Source organism: Piliocolobus tephrosceles, chromosome 8 (genome assembly GCF_002776525.5).
Source record: "Piliocolobus tephrosceles isolate RC106 chromosome 8, ASM277652v3, whole genome shotgun sequence".
NCBI lineage: Eukaryota > Metazoa > Chordata > Mammalia > Primates > Cercopithecidae > Piliocolobus > Piliocolobus tephrosceles.
Window position 1 is genome coordinate 88727854 of NC_045441.1, and position 14908 is coordinate 88742761.

The following is a 14908-nucleotide window of genomic DNA, read 5'->3' on the forward strand; positions in this document are numbered from 1 at the left end:
AATAGACATCCAGGTTATATGCTATAAATGAGGAAAGATTTTGGGGAAGGGTAGCTTACACATTTGAGAAGGAATGTTTTGGGAAAAAGTACTGAGAAGAGTGAGACTGTGGGTTTAATAGCCAAAGATACTGAATTTGCTGGACAGTGAAGAGAGCCCAAGTGAGTTACTGTTTATACCTTCAGTGTAATATCCATCCTCCTTGTCATGGCTTTTTGAGACAATACCTAGCTACTTTGTGTCTAGACACAGAGAAAGCAGGTGTATTAGTCCGTTCTCACACTGCTGTGAAGAAATACTCAAGACTTGGTAATCTATAAAGAAAAGAGGTTTAATTGACTCATAGTTCTGCATGGCTGGGAAGACCATAGGAAACTTACAATCAGGATGAAAGTCACCTCTTCACAGGGTGGCAGGAGAGAAAAGGAGTGCCAGATGCTTATAAAACCATCATATCTTGTAAGAACTCACTCACTATCAAGAGAACAGTATGGGGGAATTGCCTCCATGATTCAATGACCTCCTACTGGGTCCTTATCATGACATGTGGGGATTATGGGATTAAAATTTAAGTTGAGATTTGGGTGACGACACAAAGCTAAACCATATCATTAGATAATCATGTTAATCCAGAGCTTGTGTTTTGCCTGATAGTTGAAGAATAAGAGAGAGGGACTAAGGAGTTTAGGTTATCGGCAATAGCATTATTGAAACAGGGAAATGTTAGACTCTAAGCAGGATAAGGGGGAAGTAAAGATAAGAGAGGCTGATGGATTGAAAGAAAGTCAAAAGATAAGTAATCTAAAGGTTCTGATGAGATATTAGCTTTCTTTTATTCTGAGAGAGTATATTGTCTTTCTGCAGAGGTTTCATTTCATTAATGAGAATGAAGAGGTATTAGGTTACTACTTAGATCTCTTCAACAATACACAGGAGACATTCTATATTTATAGCAATGCCTTTGAAAATATTAAACATTAGGAATAATACAAGAGCTAAGCTATTTCAATCCTGAGAAACCAATTATGCTTTTTATGTTATTGTCATAAGTTTGTTTTTTGTTTTCTGGTTTTTTTTTTTTTTTTTTTAATGGAGTCTCGCTCTTTTGCCAGGCTGGAGTGCAGTGGCGAGATCTCCATGCACTGCAACCTCTACCTCTCGGGTTCAAGTGATTCTCCTACCTCAGCCTCCTGAGTAGCTGAGATTACAGGTGCACACCACCACGCCCAGCTAATTTTTGTATTTTTAGTAGAGACGGGTTTTCACCATGTTGTCTAGGGTGATCTCTATTTGTTGACCTTGTGATCCACCAGCCTCAGCCTCCCAAAGTCCTGGGATTACAGGCGTGAGCCACAGTGCCCAGTCAGGAAGCAGTTTTTAAGGGAAAATAATAACCCACTGTTCAAATGGTACAAATAAAACAACTAACATATTTACAAACTTTCATGCAGACCTTTTCATAATCCAAAAATTGAAACAGGAAAACTTATTTAAATATTTGAATATGCTAATATTAACATGAAGACCATATAAAAATATAGAAATATTTCCATATAAAAAGTTTGAGTATAATCATATGTGTTTCAGAATATGTATTCTACTTAAGTTATTATTATTACATCTATGATACAGGTGATAGAAAATAATACTCAGAAAAGTTAAATATTTTGATCAAGGGTACCACTCAGTCACATAGTATTAAACCAGGATCCAACACATGCTCTTTTACTGTAAACCTGTTTTAAAAAATTACTTCCAGTTTAAAACATTATTACAGATGCTTGTAGATAGTTGAAATTAGTGTTTAGCATTATACATTATAATTAATTATATTCAGTATTTATTTCCTTAGTAATTATACTTTCTTAACTTTTGGACTTCTGATAAAAATTTAGAGTTGCTACGAGTAAAACATGTATTTCTGAGGGATGAGCTTTCTAGCAAGAGGAAACAGCATGCACAAGTCCCTGAAGTGGGAGAATTATCAAGGGACTCAATGTGTCTTGAATGGGGTGAGGAAGAAGGAAAATGATAGATAAGGTCAAAGATATAGTAGGGGTCCACATCAAGAAAGACTTCCTAGACAACTATAAGGATTTGATTTTTGTCCTAATTGACATGGAGCAGAAGAGCATTTGTGGGAAGGGATCTAGATGTGTTCATTTATTTAGAGGGAGGAAGCAGGTTTATAGATGGAGGGAATAAAGGGCAGGTTAGAAACCAGAACATGTTAAAGTACAGATGCTTATTAAACATGCAAGTGGAGATATCTAGAAGGCAAGTGGATATAAAAACTGCAATTTAGTGGAAAGGGTTGAATGGGTTAAGTTTATTGGTATAAATTTGGGATCCTCTGCACTTTGATGTTATGAAAAGTCATGGTCTTGGATAAGATTTCTAGAGGGTGTACTACTCAGGATTCAATAGAAGAAGCAGTTTCCCAAGAAGATAAATATGGATTTTTTATAAGGATTTCAAATTATACATTTTTGGAAGCTGATTAATAAGTCACTGTAAGGTAGTTATCTTCCTGCCTAACAATACAGCTTGGGCCAGGCACAGTGGCTCACGCCTGTAATCCCAGCACTTTGGGAGGCCGAGGCAGGTGGTCAGGAGATCGAGACCATCCTGGCTAACACGGTGAAACCCCGTCTCTACTAAAAACACAAAAAATTAGCCGGGCGTGGTGGCAGGGCCTGTAGTCCCAGCTACTAGGGAGGCTGAGGCAGGAGAATGGTGTGAACCCAGGAGGCGGAGCTTGCAGTGAGCCGAGATCGTGCCACTGCCTCCAGCCTGGGCGACAGAGCAAGACTCTGTCTCAAAAAAAAGAAAAATTACAGCTTGTACAGAGGGTGGGTAGTCAGAAAAGAAGCTTACAAAATGAAAGAGAGAAAGAACAATCTAAAACCTCATGCATGAACAATGAACAAGAGTCCAAAGAAGACAGACCAAAAACAGTATCAGTTTTTGTCCCCTCTGGTTTTGGTGATGTGGGTGTTCTGCAGAAGCTGGAGTGCTTAGTCATGGAGCTAAAGACACACACCTGGCCCAGGAGACAGAGAAGCTGAAGGAGGCTCCTTGGAAGGTGTACCAGTGGCAGGCCTGAAAGCTGCCACTGAAACCAACATGTAAGCAACCAGTGTGTTTTACAAAAATGACTGTTGTTTCTTTTCCACCCTTCAATTCTCCCAAGAATCTCTTTTTTTTGACTCAGCTTAATCGGAAATAAACACGAAAAGGAACTCTAGGAAAGGTAGTTCAGTTTAGCCAAGCTGACACATTGCAAATTTGCTATATTGGGTGAGTAGAGATGGAGAACAGATGAAATCATAGGTCTAAATCCTGTGGCACTCAAAAATTTAGAAGTCAGGAACATGGGGTCTTCTATGAAGTGTCTTTAAAAGCAGAAGGCACAACTCTCTTAGTCCATTTTTTTGCTGCTATAATAGCAAACCACAGACTGGCTAATTAATTAATAATAGTTTATTTGGCTCATGGTTCTGGAGGCAGGAAAGTTGAGTTTGAGAGGCCACATCTGGTGAGGGTTTTCTTGCTGCCTCATAGCATGGGAAAAGACATCACATGGTGAGGAGGTACACATTTTTGACAGCAAGACAGAGAAGAAAGCTGGCTGACCTCATCCTTGCATCAGGAGTCCACTCTCAAGACAATAGCATTAATCCAGCCATAAGGGCAGAGCTCTCAGGACCTAATAACTTCTTAAGGTACCACTTTTTAATACTGTCATAATGGCAATTAAATTTCAACATGAGTTTAGCACGGGACATTCAAGCCGTAGCTATACCCTTCTTTATTAGTTCTTAATTATTGTTGCCCACAAAAAGGATGTGATGGCTACAGTTGGGACTATGCGATGGAGGCTACCTTTTGAAGATGAACGAAATACAAGATAGAAAATGCTCATATTGGTAATGATGCTCAATCTGGAACACCAGCCTTGGACTTACCCCAGGACTGTGTTTACAAGAAGGAGAAGTCAAATTTGTCGTATTTAAATCACTGTTGTTTGGGTTTTCCACCACCTGCAACCAAACAAAATTCTAACTGATAGAGTAGATTCAGGAGAAAATGAGAGGTGAACAAATGAAGACTGAGTATAGACAGTATTTTGAAGAAATTAACTGTCAGTTGGAACCAGAAATGAATCTGTCACTGGAGGATAAGTGAGATTAGGGGGAGATTTATTTTTATGATGGGAAACTACATTTTTTCTATGCTGTTTGAGAATTATTCAATAAAGAGGAATCATTTGATTATGTAGGAAAGATACAAAGAAATTGTATAATGAATAATGAAAAAAATTAAAAATTCTAGAAGAAATATTTAACTAACTTGATTGCTTATTCAGAACGAGGAAATTTGTACTTGAATGATTTTTATCAAATGTCAATGTTAATATCATTATAGTTGAAAAACTGTAGGAATCAGTGCATTCTGGAAATTTAAATGAATTTCCATAAATTTTTATCCTGTCATTGGAAATAAATTATATATCATGTTTTTAATACTGTAAAGCTTACTTCATTGAAATAACTGGCAAGGTAGACTCCTATTTAAAACTTGTATCACTCAGGAAATCTTTAACTTGATTTTCTCCCCGATTTGTAAAACATATTATTGTTTCTTGCATTTTAGCCCTGCATAACCCTTATCAATTTTATTGTACAAACATGATGTACTAGTTCGCTTTTCTTACTTAGCTATTAAAATTTCATACAGTAGAGTTTTAGTTGAAATTCCATTTTTATAACTTTTCTCAACAATGATTAGTGAGATCATTAAACAATGCATTGAAATTCTCCTGCAATTAATTTTAGGCATAGCTCTATGCACATACACTAATTTCTCTTTGGAAACATGATAATTTCTTAGTCCTGTATAATACAAAGTAAAATTCTAGGTTGAAAATATTTTTTCTATTTCGATCTCAAGGGAAAGATACTGTTTTATTTTGTTTTTATTTTTTGGCAATCAAGAGGAATGAGGTTAGGGGTTAGAACAGTTTATATTTTGTTCATATTTTTGCATTATTTATTGCTTACTATAAACGTGATTATACAACGAGGACATGCAGGAATTATATCATTGTCTCATCGTAACAGTAACAGTAGAGATGCTTTAAGTATGCGACATGATAGTTAAAAACCAGGACTGATTAAATTTAGAGTTTTCTAAACTATAAAACTTAACTGATTTTGCTAAATTTTAATCAACACATTTTCACAAAACATATTTGTCTATTTATCACCTTTGTTTCTGATATATTTATGGTCATCTTTTAAACATTCTGAGCCACTTGTTAAGCATATTTCCTGAACAGAATTCTTGCTGTTAACACTTAAAACTTTTCCCCCTTAACTAGTAAGACCCATTCTTGAAAACTAGCTATTTTCAGAACATAAAGTGTCACATTATCACTTAATAAAGCAAATTCTTAATTTTGTTATAAGAAACAAATTGTGAGCATAAATAGGCTTGTAACTATATTTCCTCGACAACTGAAAACATGTAGTACCAGTCCTGGCCTCCACATGGTGCTAGTGTTATGCACTGGAACATGAGAAGCCAGAACTACCTAGTAATGCAAAATAACACTCATATCGCCCATCAAAAATAACCCCAATAGTAAAACAACAGATTCGAATAAAAAGGCGCTGTACCTGAAATCCTTCTTTATGCAAAATCTGGCTTATCTACAACAATCATCTGGTTCGTGTACAAAATGATTTGCCAAATCATTTTTAGAAATTATAGTAAAGCTAAATAAAAGGTGGCAAAAATAATAATTTTAGATTTCTTGTTCCATCTTTGGGATCTCACCAACATCACATTCTTCTTTCCGTGTGTTTTCTCTTCCATGGATGGTGTTTTGGAATTACGTTGAGGAGAGGAAGTCCTTATGGGGTGGTGGAGGGTGGGGAAAAGAGGCTTCGTAGGCCTTCTGCCAGGTTTTCTCCTTGGTCATTGTGATTCCTTTGAGCTATAAAATTCACTTTCAAAGCCAAAATATAATTTATTTTGAATATTCCTATTTTCAGTCATATTCTTCACAACTTTAAAGTTAATATATGTTTCCCTTTATTGTAAAACAGGCATATTCATTGAGTTCATGTCAGTTTTATGTGATATGTAAAATTTTACATCTCTCTGCCAATTGTATGACTGTTGAAAATACTATAAAGTATTACACAATCTTTGGTCATTTTGCTCAGTTTCTTGACAGCTGACTAATGGATAATTGCATTGGTTTTATCTAAATCCTTCCTCTTCTTTTGTGATGGAATATAATTGTTTTCTTCACTTTACACTGACAATTGAACCTTCATCCTCTATCAAGAGAATCTGAGCAACTAAAGAAGTGCTCCAAATAATTAACAAGAAGAGACTAATGTTTGGTATCTAAGTATCTTAAGCCCTTGCAGATTGCCTTGCAAATAACACAAACTGAATAAATATTTATTGAATAAATCACTCAGTACCAACTGGTTTGGGTATGGCATTAACAAGGGCAGTTGAAAAATAATGGAGATTATAGAGAATATGAAAGAGGACACAAAACTTGGAAAAAAAAGAGAAAAATTAAAAAATGTATTACATTGAATTATGATTTACATTCCTCCCTCCCTTCCTTTCTTCTTTTTCCTCTTTTTTTTTTTTTTGAGACGGAGTCTTGCTCTGTCGCCCAGGCTGGAGTGCAGTGGCCGGATCTCAGCTCACTGCAACCTCCGCCTCCCGGGTTCACGCCATTCTCCCGCCTCAGCCTCCTGGGTAGCTGGGACCACAGGCGCCCGCCACCTTGCCCGGCTAATTTTTTGTATTTTTAGTAGAGACGGGGTTTCACCGTGTTAGCCAGGATGGTCTCGATCTCCTGACCTCGTGATCCACCCGTCTCGGCCTCCCAAAGTGCTAGGATTACGGGCTTGAGCCACCGCACCCGGCCAATTTTTTTTTTTTTTTTTTGAGACGGAGTCTCGCTGTGTGGCCCAGGCTGGAGTGCAGTGGCCAGATCTCAGCTCACTGCAAGCTCCGCCTCCGGGTTTACGCCATTCTCTTGCCTCAGCCTCCTGAGTAGCTGGGACTGCAGGTGCCCGCCACCTCGCCTGGCTAGTTTTTTGTATTTTTTTTTTAGTAGAGACGGGGTTTCACCGTGTTAGCCAGGATGGTCTCGATCTCCTGACCTCGTGATCCGCCCGTCTCGGCCTTCCAAAGTGCTGGGATTACAGGCTTGAGCCACCGCACCTGGCCCTTTTTCCTCTTTTTTTCTGCCTCCCTCCATCCCTTTTTTTTTTTTTTTCAAGTACACAACTCAGAAACTGCTTGTCAAACAGTTAGATCACTTATTGCCAGGAAGAAAAAAAAAATATGGGCAGTCTTAAAGTCTAGAATAAGATTAAAGAAATCAGTGGATAACTTCTTTACTGAAGTTAATGGCATTTATTATTGGTTTCACAGTGAGTCAATTTCTTAAGTGGACAGAGTATAAAATGTTGTCTTTAGTTTAGGTACATTAGTGGTAACATTGTTTGAAAATGTTGGAATCTTTTGGACAAAATAATCTAAACATCAGTAACTATGTGTAAATGATTTATTACCCTTAAACCTTTTCTTGGAAACTTCTTTCTTCTTTTGTGACCATAACTAGAAATATGTGTCTTTCTCTCTGTGCATTTCTTTAGCTATTTGTATATGTATATATATTTCCATAAATAAGAATAACCATTATTACCTGACAATTTTTCTTAAAACATTTATTTTCTTAGTTCCCTTAGGAATTTGTTCTTCAATACTTTTCCCTACGTTATTTAGGTGTCCTGTTTTTCGTGTTTGCCAAGCCTGAAAGACTAGCCAAAACCCAAAAGCCTACAGGGGTCGGTATTCAATTAACTAACGAAATCACTAATATGTGTGCAGCTGGTCACTCTGGAAATCACAGAGAATGTGTTCTGCCATCTGACACAACCTGGAATATAGGACTTTATTTGCTGAGTTCAATCACAGACACAGATTGTTGAAGCACCAACTGCTTTGAAAGGTTTTTATTTTAAAACTCTATATAGTTCATGATTAACATTTATTAAGGATAGGTTCCTACTAGTATAGTATTTGGAGAACTAATATGAAGTCTTTCCTAAATCATATTCTCTAAAAAAAAAATTGGAGTGGTTGGAACATGGACCCTGGTGTCTGGGTTTAAAATGGTGATTATGCCGCTTACTGGTGTTTCTCTTCAGGCAAGTTATTAACTAAGCAGTTAACCAACTAACTAAGTTGCCGACATCTGTGTCCTACATTCTGTTTTGTGTAAATGACTATAAAAATGGTACCTATCACATCAAGCAATTTTCTGGGTTTAACTGGATTTTATATGAATATGCCTTGCATGCTGCCTAGCATATAGAGAACAAAAGTTAACAGTAATCATTTTTATTCCTTTTAAAGTGGAATCAGTTTGGAATATAGTGTTTAGATGTTGAGAGTAATAATAATATAATATAACCAATTCACTGCTGGTGCCACCAATAACTCACAAATATGTATAACAAAAGACATAGAAGCTCATCTATTATAATGTATTATAGAAGTTTTTTTAGAATGTTAGATTTTTTTTCTTTTTTAAGTAGAATGTTAGATTTTTCAAAGCAACTGATTGGAGTTCTGTCTCTTTAAGGAATTATCTATAACCTATAAGGAAGAGTATAGGTAAACCTCCCAGGGCCTGTATATTATAGAATTTTCAGAATTAATCATTTCATTTTGCCATAAAAAGGCAGGAAAATCACGACTGCTATTTGATTAAAGTTCATTAAAGCTTATACATGGCTGCAAATGCTTCTTCTGCTTTTCTTTATTATTAAAGACCTAAAAGAAAATGAGAATAAACCTAGTATGTCAGAAACAAAGAATTTTAAAATTTTGTGAGAGCAATTTCATTAAAATTTTATGAGTCTTTTTTGCTTTATAGAATAGCTGGTCAAAATGGAAAAATACAAGGCCAACTTATTGGATTGTCAGCCATCCAAATGATAACATCAAAATAACATTAGCCAAACCTCTTTCAGGCAGATGAATGATTGGATCTTATATGGTACTAATTGATGGAATGCCATTCTCTGGGACTACCCTTAGGAGCACACAATCAAGAGTAATGTAGTTATCTGTCCTTATCTGCCTGAATCACTGAATGTGCGAAACAGTCAATCCAGACTCTAGATCCTTTACAAATTCTGTGATATAAGGCATATGAATAGAATGACCAATACAAGCATCAGCAGTCCTGACCTGTAAAACCCAGAAGCAGCAATGGTGGCAGCAGCAGTAAGAGCAGGTCTTATTGGTGGAACATTTGAGGTGCTCCAGACTGGAGGTCATTGGGATAGCAGGGCTAGCAGGAATAGCAGAGGGATTAGTGAAGCTGAAATGCCATAACTACCACAGAGAAGTTATGTTATCTAACTATCTTAAGCCCTTATAGATTTATAAAATTTATGTATTTCTGTCTTTAGTTATAAAAAGGATAATTATCATTGCCATTTTGATACTTTGTTTTTTACTGTTTTTAATCATAATGTTCTTCAGATGTAGTACTATGTGATGTTGTCCACCTATAAATAATGTATATGTCATCATTTTTGTGTAAATGTTCAACTGGAAAAGCTAAAGGCATATTCCACCCCATTCTACAAGTGGTACAGGGAATTACTTTACCTCTTACTTGGCTCTCAAGTATCCACATCTCTCCCTGTCTGTATGCTGCTGCTGAAGTAGGTTTTAGTGGCACATAGAATGGAATACACCGTAATACACTGTCAGCAACTTGTGAATGCTGTAAGTTTGTCCAAAAGCACATTCCCTAAAGCGCAGTAGGTACAGTGTGTGCATTTAGTCAGGAGAGGCTACGCTCTGCTGTGGTAACAAATAAACTAAGTAGCTTAACATAACATGTTTCCTCCCATTCATACAAAGTCTCTTGTGGGTCTGAATAACTTTCTAGAGTAGTTGTCTCCAGTGGTGATTTAGTAATCTAAGATGATTCAATTTCATCATGCCACCATTTCAACGTAAGTTATCCTCTTTTGCTACAGAAAGGGCTTCAGAAAGACCAAATGATTTCTTAGGAATATTTCACTGCCTCAGCCCAGATGTGATACATATCACTTCTGCTCATATTTCTTTGGCTAGAATTAGTCAAGTGAATTCACATGACTGCCAAGGAGCTGGAAAGTATAGTCTCCCATATGCCCAGGAATGAATATTGATGATACGATATTGAAGGAATATTGATGAGTACTGTCTCCCACAGTACGCAAGATAATTTTAAGTCACGCAGAAATAAACTTTTACTACTGTTTGGTTTTTGCATATATTTGAAAAATACAAGTGGGACATCAAGTCTATGAGGTAATGGTTTCATTTTATATTAAATTAAGTTTAATTGTAAATACTACATATTGTATCAAAAATGGTGAATGTGGTAAACAGATGTCTAAAGTGTTGGTAACACTGCCCTAGAGGAACGTCTGTCAAACACAAATTTTAGCATGTGAAATTTCAGGCAAACTGGGAACATGAGGTGGGGCATAGCAAGCTGTTCTTTAACAAGGACCTGAGGTTGATTCAGCAGCAGATGGTATGGGATTGCCTCCTGGGAAGGCTTGTTCTAGAAGCTAGTTGACTTTCTGCTGTTAAAATTGGAGAACCAGTGATGGAACCCATCATGGGGGAGACTGGAACTCCTGATGAGCACCCAATTTTCTTTTCTTACTTTTCTCTTTCTTCTACCAGACTGAGATTGCTCTTCATACAATGATGTAAGACTAGCAAGAATGAGGGATTTTGGAATAAAACCCTTGATCTGGCAAGCAGTACTTTCCTAATTGGCATTTATCTTCTCACCTGGTTTTCCTTGTCTGCTATTGTTCAAACTGCTAGCCTGGATCCTCTCAAATCAAATACAGTAACATCACCCAATATTGTTGGTAACTCCAAAGTTTTTCAGTCCACTAAAGCTCTTCCCTCACTGTTGGTGGTAAGTCAGTTGTTTTTGTTGTTAATTTTCTATTTCCTTGTTTCCCAAGAGTATCTAGAAAAGGGTCCCAAGGGTTCAGATTTTGATGTTGTCATTTGTCTATAGTATTATTGATTTGTATGTAATTATTGAAAGAAGCCTCTTTTATTCTAAAAAATAAGTCTTGTTTAGATGATAAATTATTTGATGATTCTGCTTCTGAGGATTATTCTTGCTTTATTTTATGATGTAGGTGACTAATTTTGTCTCAAAGACTCTTCATTCCACTGCTAATGTCACATGGGGGAAACTGAGGCTATGGATAGTTCTGAATGTTTAGTTTTCCTAACAGTCATTTTTTGGCATCATCTATATATTTTCTATAGGATAAAGATAAAAGTAAAAGGACATAAAGAGGAGTTAAAAGAAATAAGTATGGACGTTGGCAACTGGCAGATAAGCCAAAGCACATTATGAGGAATCTAAAGAACCCATTATTCTGCCATTTACTTCTAAATTGCTCCAACTTAATCTGAAGGATGACACATAAAACCGAAGACAAAATCTTGGCATTCATAACATTTATTCTCTTGTCAACATTTTAGAGGTGCATATTTTGTGTACTAATGAAATGATTGTAATGTCTCACATTGTCTCAATTCTATAGTAGAGTTAGGACAGGCACTGTGCAATCTTAAGTAGAATTTCAGTTATGTGAGAGTAGCCATGAATTTGCAATAAAAGGTATAGGCACCACATTTACTTTTCCTATAATCCCACTATTAGATAACACGTATAAGAGCTGCTATTTATTTTGTCATTTGCTTCCATCCTAGAAGAAAGCAAAAGAGAATTTTGAAGGTACAATGTATCACATTTAGAGCAACCTTTAGGTCTGTAGCTCATCAGACTGGCTTTTAAAATATGCAAGCACTCCAGGTTAAAAGTCTCTAAATATTTCATGTTGTTTTACTGTTAAATAATGTTTAGAGTTTGCTATCTTTTGTAGACCTTGGAAATCTAATTATTTATAATATCCAGTGACATTTACATTTTGCTAAATATACTCTGCTTGTACAAGAACATCTCATGATGAGAAAAATGGGTAGAGAATGCCTGGCTGTACATTTGTTTCTATATAATGCAAAAATATCAAGGTGAATTATGATATCTTTTTGTTACAGTTTCATTATTTTAAAACATAATTCTCAAAAAGTGTTCCTCACTATTAGCATTTAAAATACAGAATAAGAAGAAGTTACCATAGTTGAGATCAGTGCTTACCACTTAACTCTCCACTGTCAAATCAAATATCTATTCAAGTTTATTGGTATCTTAACATAATACCATTCATTTCCATGCCAACAGCTCCAGAGTGTTTGGCTTTGTTTTTGAGATTGATTGAAGGTAGATTGTAAAGTTGACCTATTGTGTTAAGCTTATTTACACAAACACAGTGTCTTGGAAAATCAATTCTGGAAATGCATAGCAGTTGAATCCTAAGGTATTTCCCATCCTAAGTTTTCTAATGCCTGCTTTACAGAAATTCCTTGGGTGGTGAACCTCAACTTTACCAGTTACCTTACCTGGGGGAAGTTACTTCAACATTCTTAAATTTGAAGTAAAATTTAGGAATTGATTTAGGAAAAAGGAGTTGCTTTTAATCTCATTTGACGAATTTGCTTAAGTAAATAACTTATTATTTCTAACAAATTTACGAGACAATCACAGATGAACTTTTTTTTTTTTCAGGCTCTTGGAACACATTTTTCTTCAAAGACTTTAAACATAGTATCCCTAAGATATAAACAATAAAAAAAGACTGAATTTTGAAAATACCTGTATGGCAACAGTGAAAAACAGAATTTGGATCCTGGATGGTTACAAATAGATTATTTTAAAAAGAAGTTGGATTTATTCAACTTAGGTCAATTTATCTTGGTAAGAATTTAAAAGCGCTTTCTGATGCTACATCTTTGTCTGTCACCTGTTCTTAAATAATCAGCCTGTTATGTGTCATCACCCCTCCCGAACTCCTCATTTCCCCCCATCAAAATGTGGAGTTCTCTCCTGCTGCTGAGTAACGTGGGGCTGGTTATGACTGGGAGGGAGGATGGGAGCGGGGCACGTGGACCAGAAATACTTCCTAGAAACAGCAAGTACGCTGCTCAACCCTGCCTGAACTTTCCTGTAAACAGCCACTGACAGACTGCATCCCTGCTGGGTGGATCCTGCGACTCCTAGAGGGAATGGCACTTCTTGTTTTTAATTAGCAAGGTGAAAGGTGAATTAAAACTAGCAGTTTGGCAAGTCAGTGCAAGAGGCTGACTTCTGAGAGGCTTCCAGGAGCCCGAAGAGAGGACCTCCACGGGAGAAGAGAGTGCGTGTGCGTGTGCTCGGTTTTTTTTTTTTTTTTTTTTTTTTCTGAATGAACAGCTTTGCCTAAGTGACTGAAAAATACAGCTTCTTCCTGAATCTACCGGCGTAGTTGCTGAAGAGAGCTCTAGACAGGACATGGCTCTGAAGACTCACTCTTTGGAATGTCCTCTTGCTCCCGGCTTATAAACAACTGTCCTGAGGAAAGAAAGGTTTTACATAGCCAAATACAGCCTGACAAATGGCACTTCGTAACTGTGCTTTCTGATGACAACGCATTCGATTTCTGACAAAGCCTCTCGCACGCTGCCCCTGGAGGGAAGTCCTAAGTAAAACTCAGACCCTCCTTAAAGTGAGGAGCGAGGGCTTGGACGGTGAACACGGCAGCATGGCATCCGCGGGGTACATTATCACCTTGCTCCTGTGGGGTTACTTACTGGAGCTTTGGACAGGAGGTCATACAGCTGATACTACCCACCCCCGGTTACGCCTGTCACATAAAGGTAGGTTACCTTTCCAGATCCTTTTGTTTAAAAGAAAAAGAAAAAGAAAGTCGTTTAACATAGGCTTATGGTCTTCAAAGACCTTTAAAATGCACCTGAAAAATTTATTGCAAAACTGACCTAAAATTCTAAGTACCTCTGATTAATATGTCATACTCACCTCATCTGAAAACAGTGCAAAATCACATGTCAACTTAGAGATGTTATTTTTGTCTGTAAATACTGGATTTTATTAATGAGGAGTTCACTCACTGGCAGAGGGAACACAGGAAGGGAGGAAGCAGGTTGTAAATAGGCTTGAGAGGCTGAATCCACCAAGTTAACAGTAGGTATTTAAATATCAGTCTATGCATATGAGAAACAAGGATGCTGGGGAAGAGCTATAGAAATAGGGGTGTAATTTGTTCTTTTTGTTTTTGTTTTGTTTTGTTTTGTTTGCATAATGGAGGTAAGAGGAGGAGGAAAGAAAATTCCTGAGGAGAAAAATGATGCCCTATCCATAATAACTGTCATCATCATGTAATTACAATGATTAACAACTAATATAAATTAGTTTTCCAGTGGAATTGATTATTAGAATTTTTTCATGTGTGGCAAAGCAAAATAGTTTATGACAATGCTTGTAAAATGGCTAATATTGATCAAAGTATTAGTATTCACTAGCATTTGTAGTGTTAATTTATATTGCCTTAATGAAGATCTGTCTAACAGCGAATGTTTAAATATTTCATTCTACAGTTGTCTTGTAAAGCAACATTATACTCATAAATAAATGATTAAAAGATAGATTTTGCATCAGGACCAATACAAGCCAGTCATGAATACGTTTGATAACTCCTCCTGTAAACAAACAATCAATAAACAAAACCATGCTCAGAGAAAGTGACTTTGCTGACTTAAAATAAATTCAGAATAAATTGTCAGCAAATAAGTATTTATTGTCAGCAAATAAGTATTTATTATCACCAGCCATTGAGACACTGAGACAGATAGCAGATATAAT

At 36.5% G+C, this 14908-nt stretch overlaps 1 protein-coding gene across 1 annotated transcript in view; it reads left to right on the forward strand.

Annotated features, from left to right (window-relative positions):
• The first annotated feature begins 13166 nt into the window (after nt 1-13166).
• SEMA3E (semaphorin 3E) overlaps nt 13167-14908 on the forward strand; it is a 278691-nt gene continuing 276949 nt past the window's right edge. Inside the window, exon 1 of the mRNA XM_023226663.1 lies at nt 13167-13905. Coding sequence (XP_023082431.1) covers nt 13791-13905 — 115 coding nt within the window. The 5' untranslated portion in view covers nt 13167-13790. The remainder of the gene's footprint in view (nt 13906-14908) is intronic.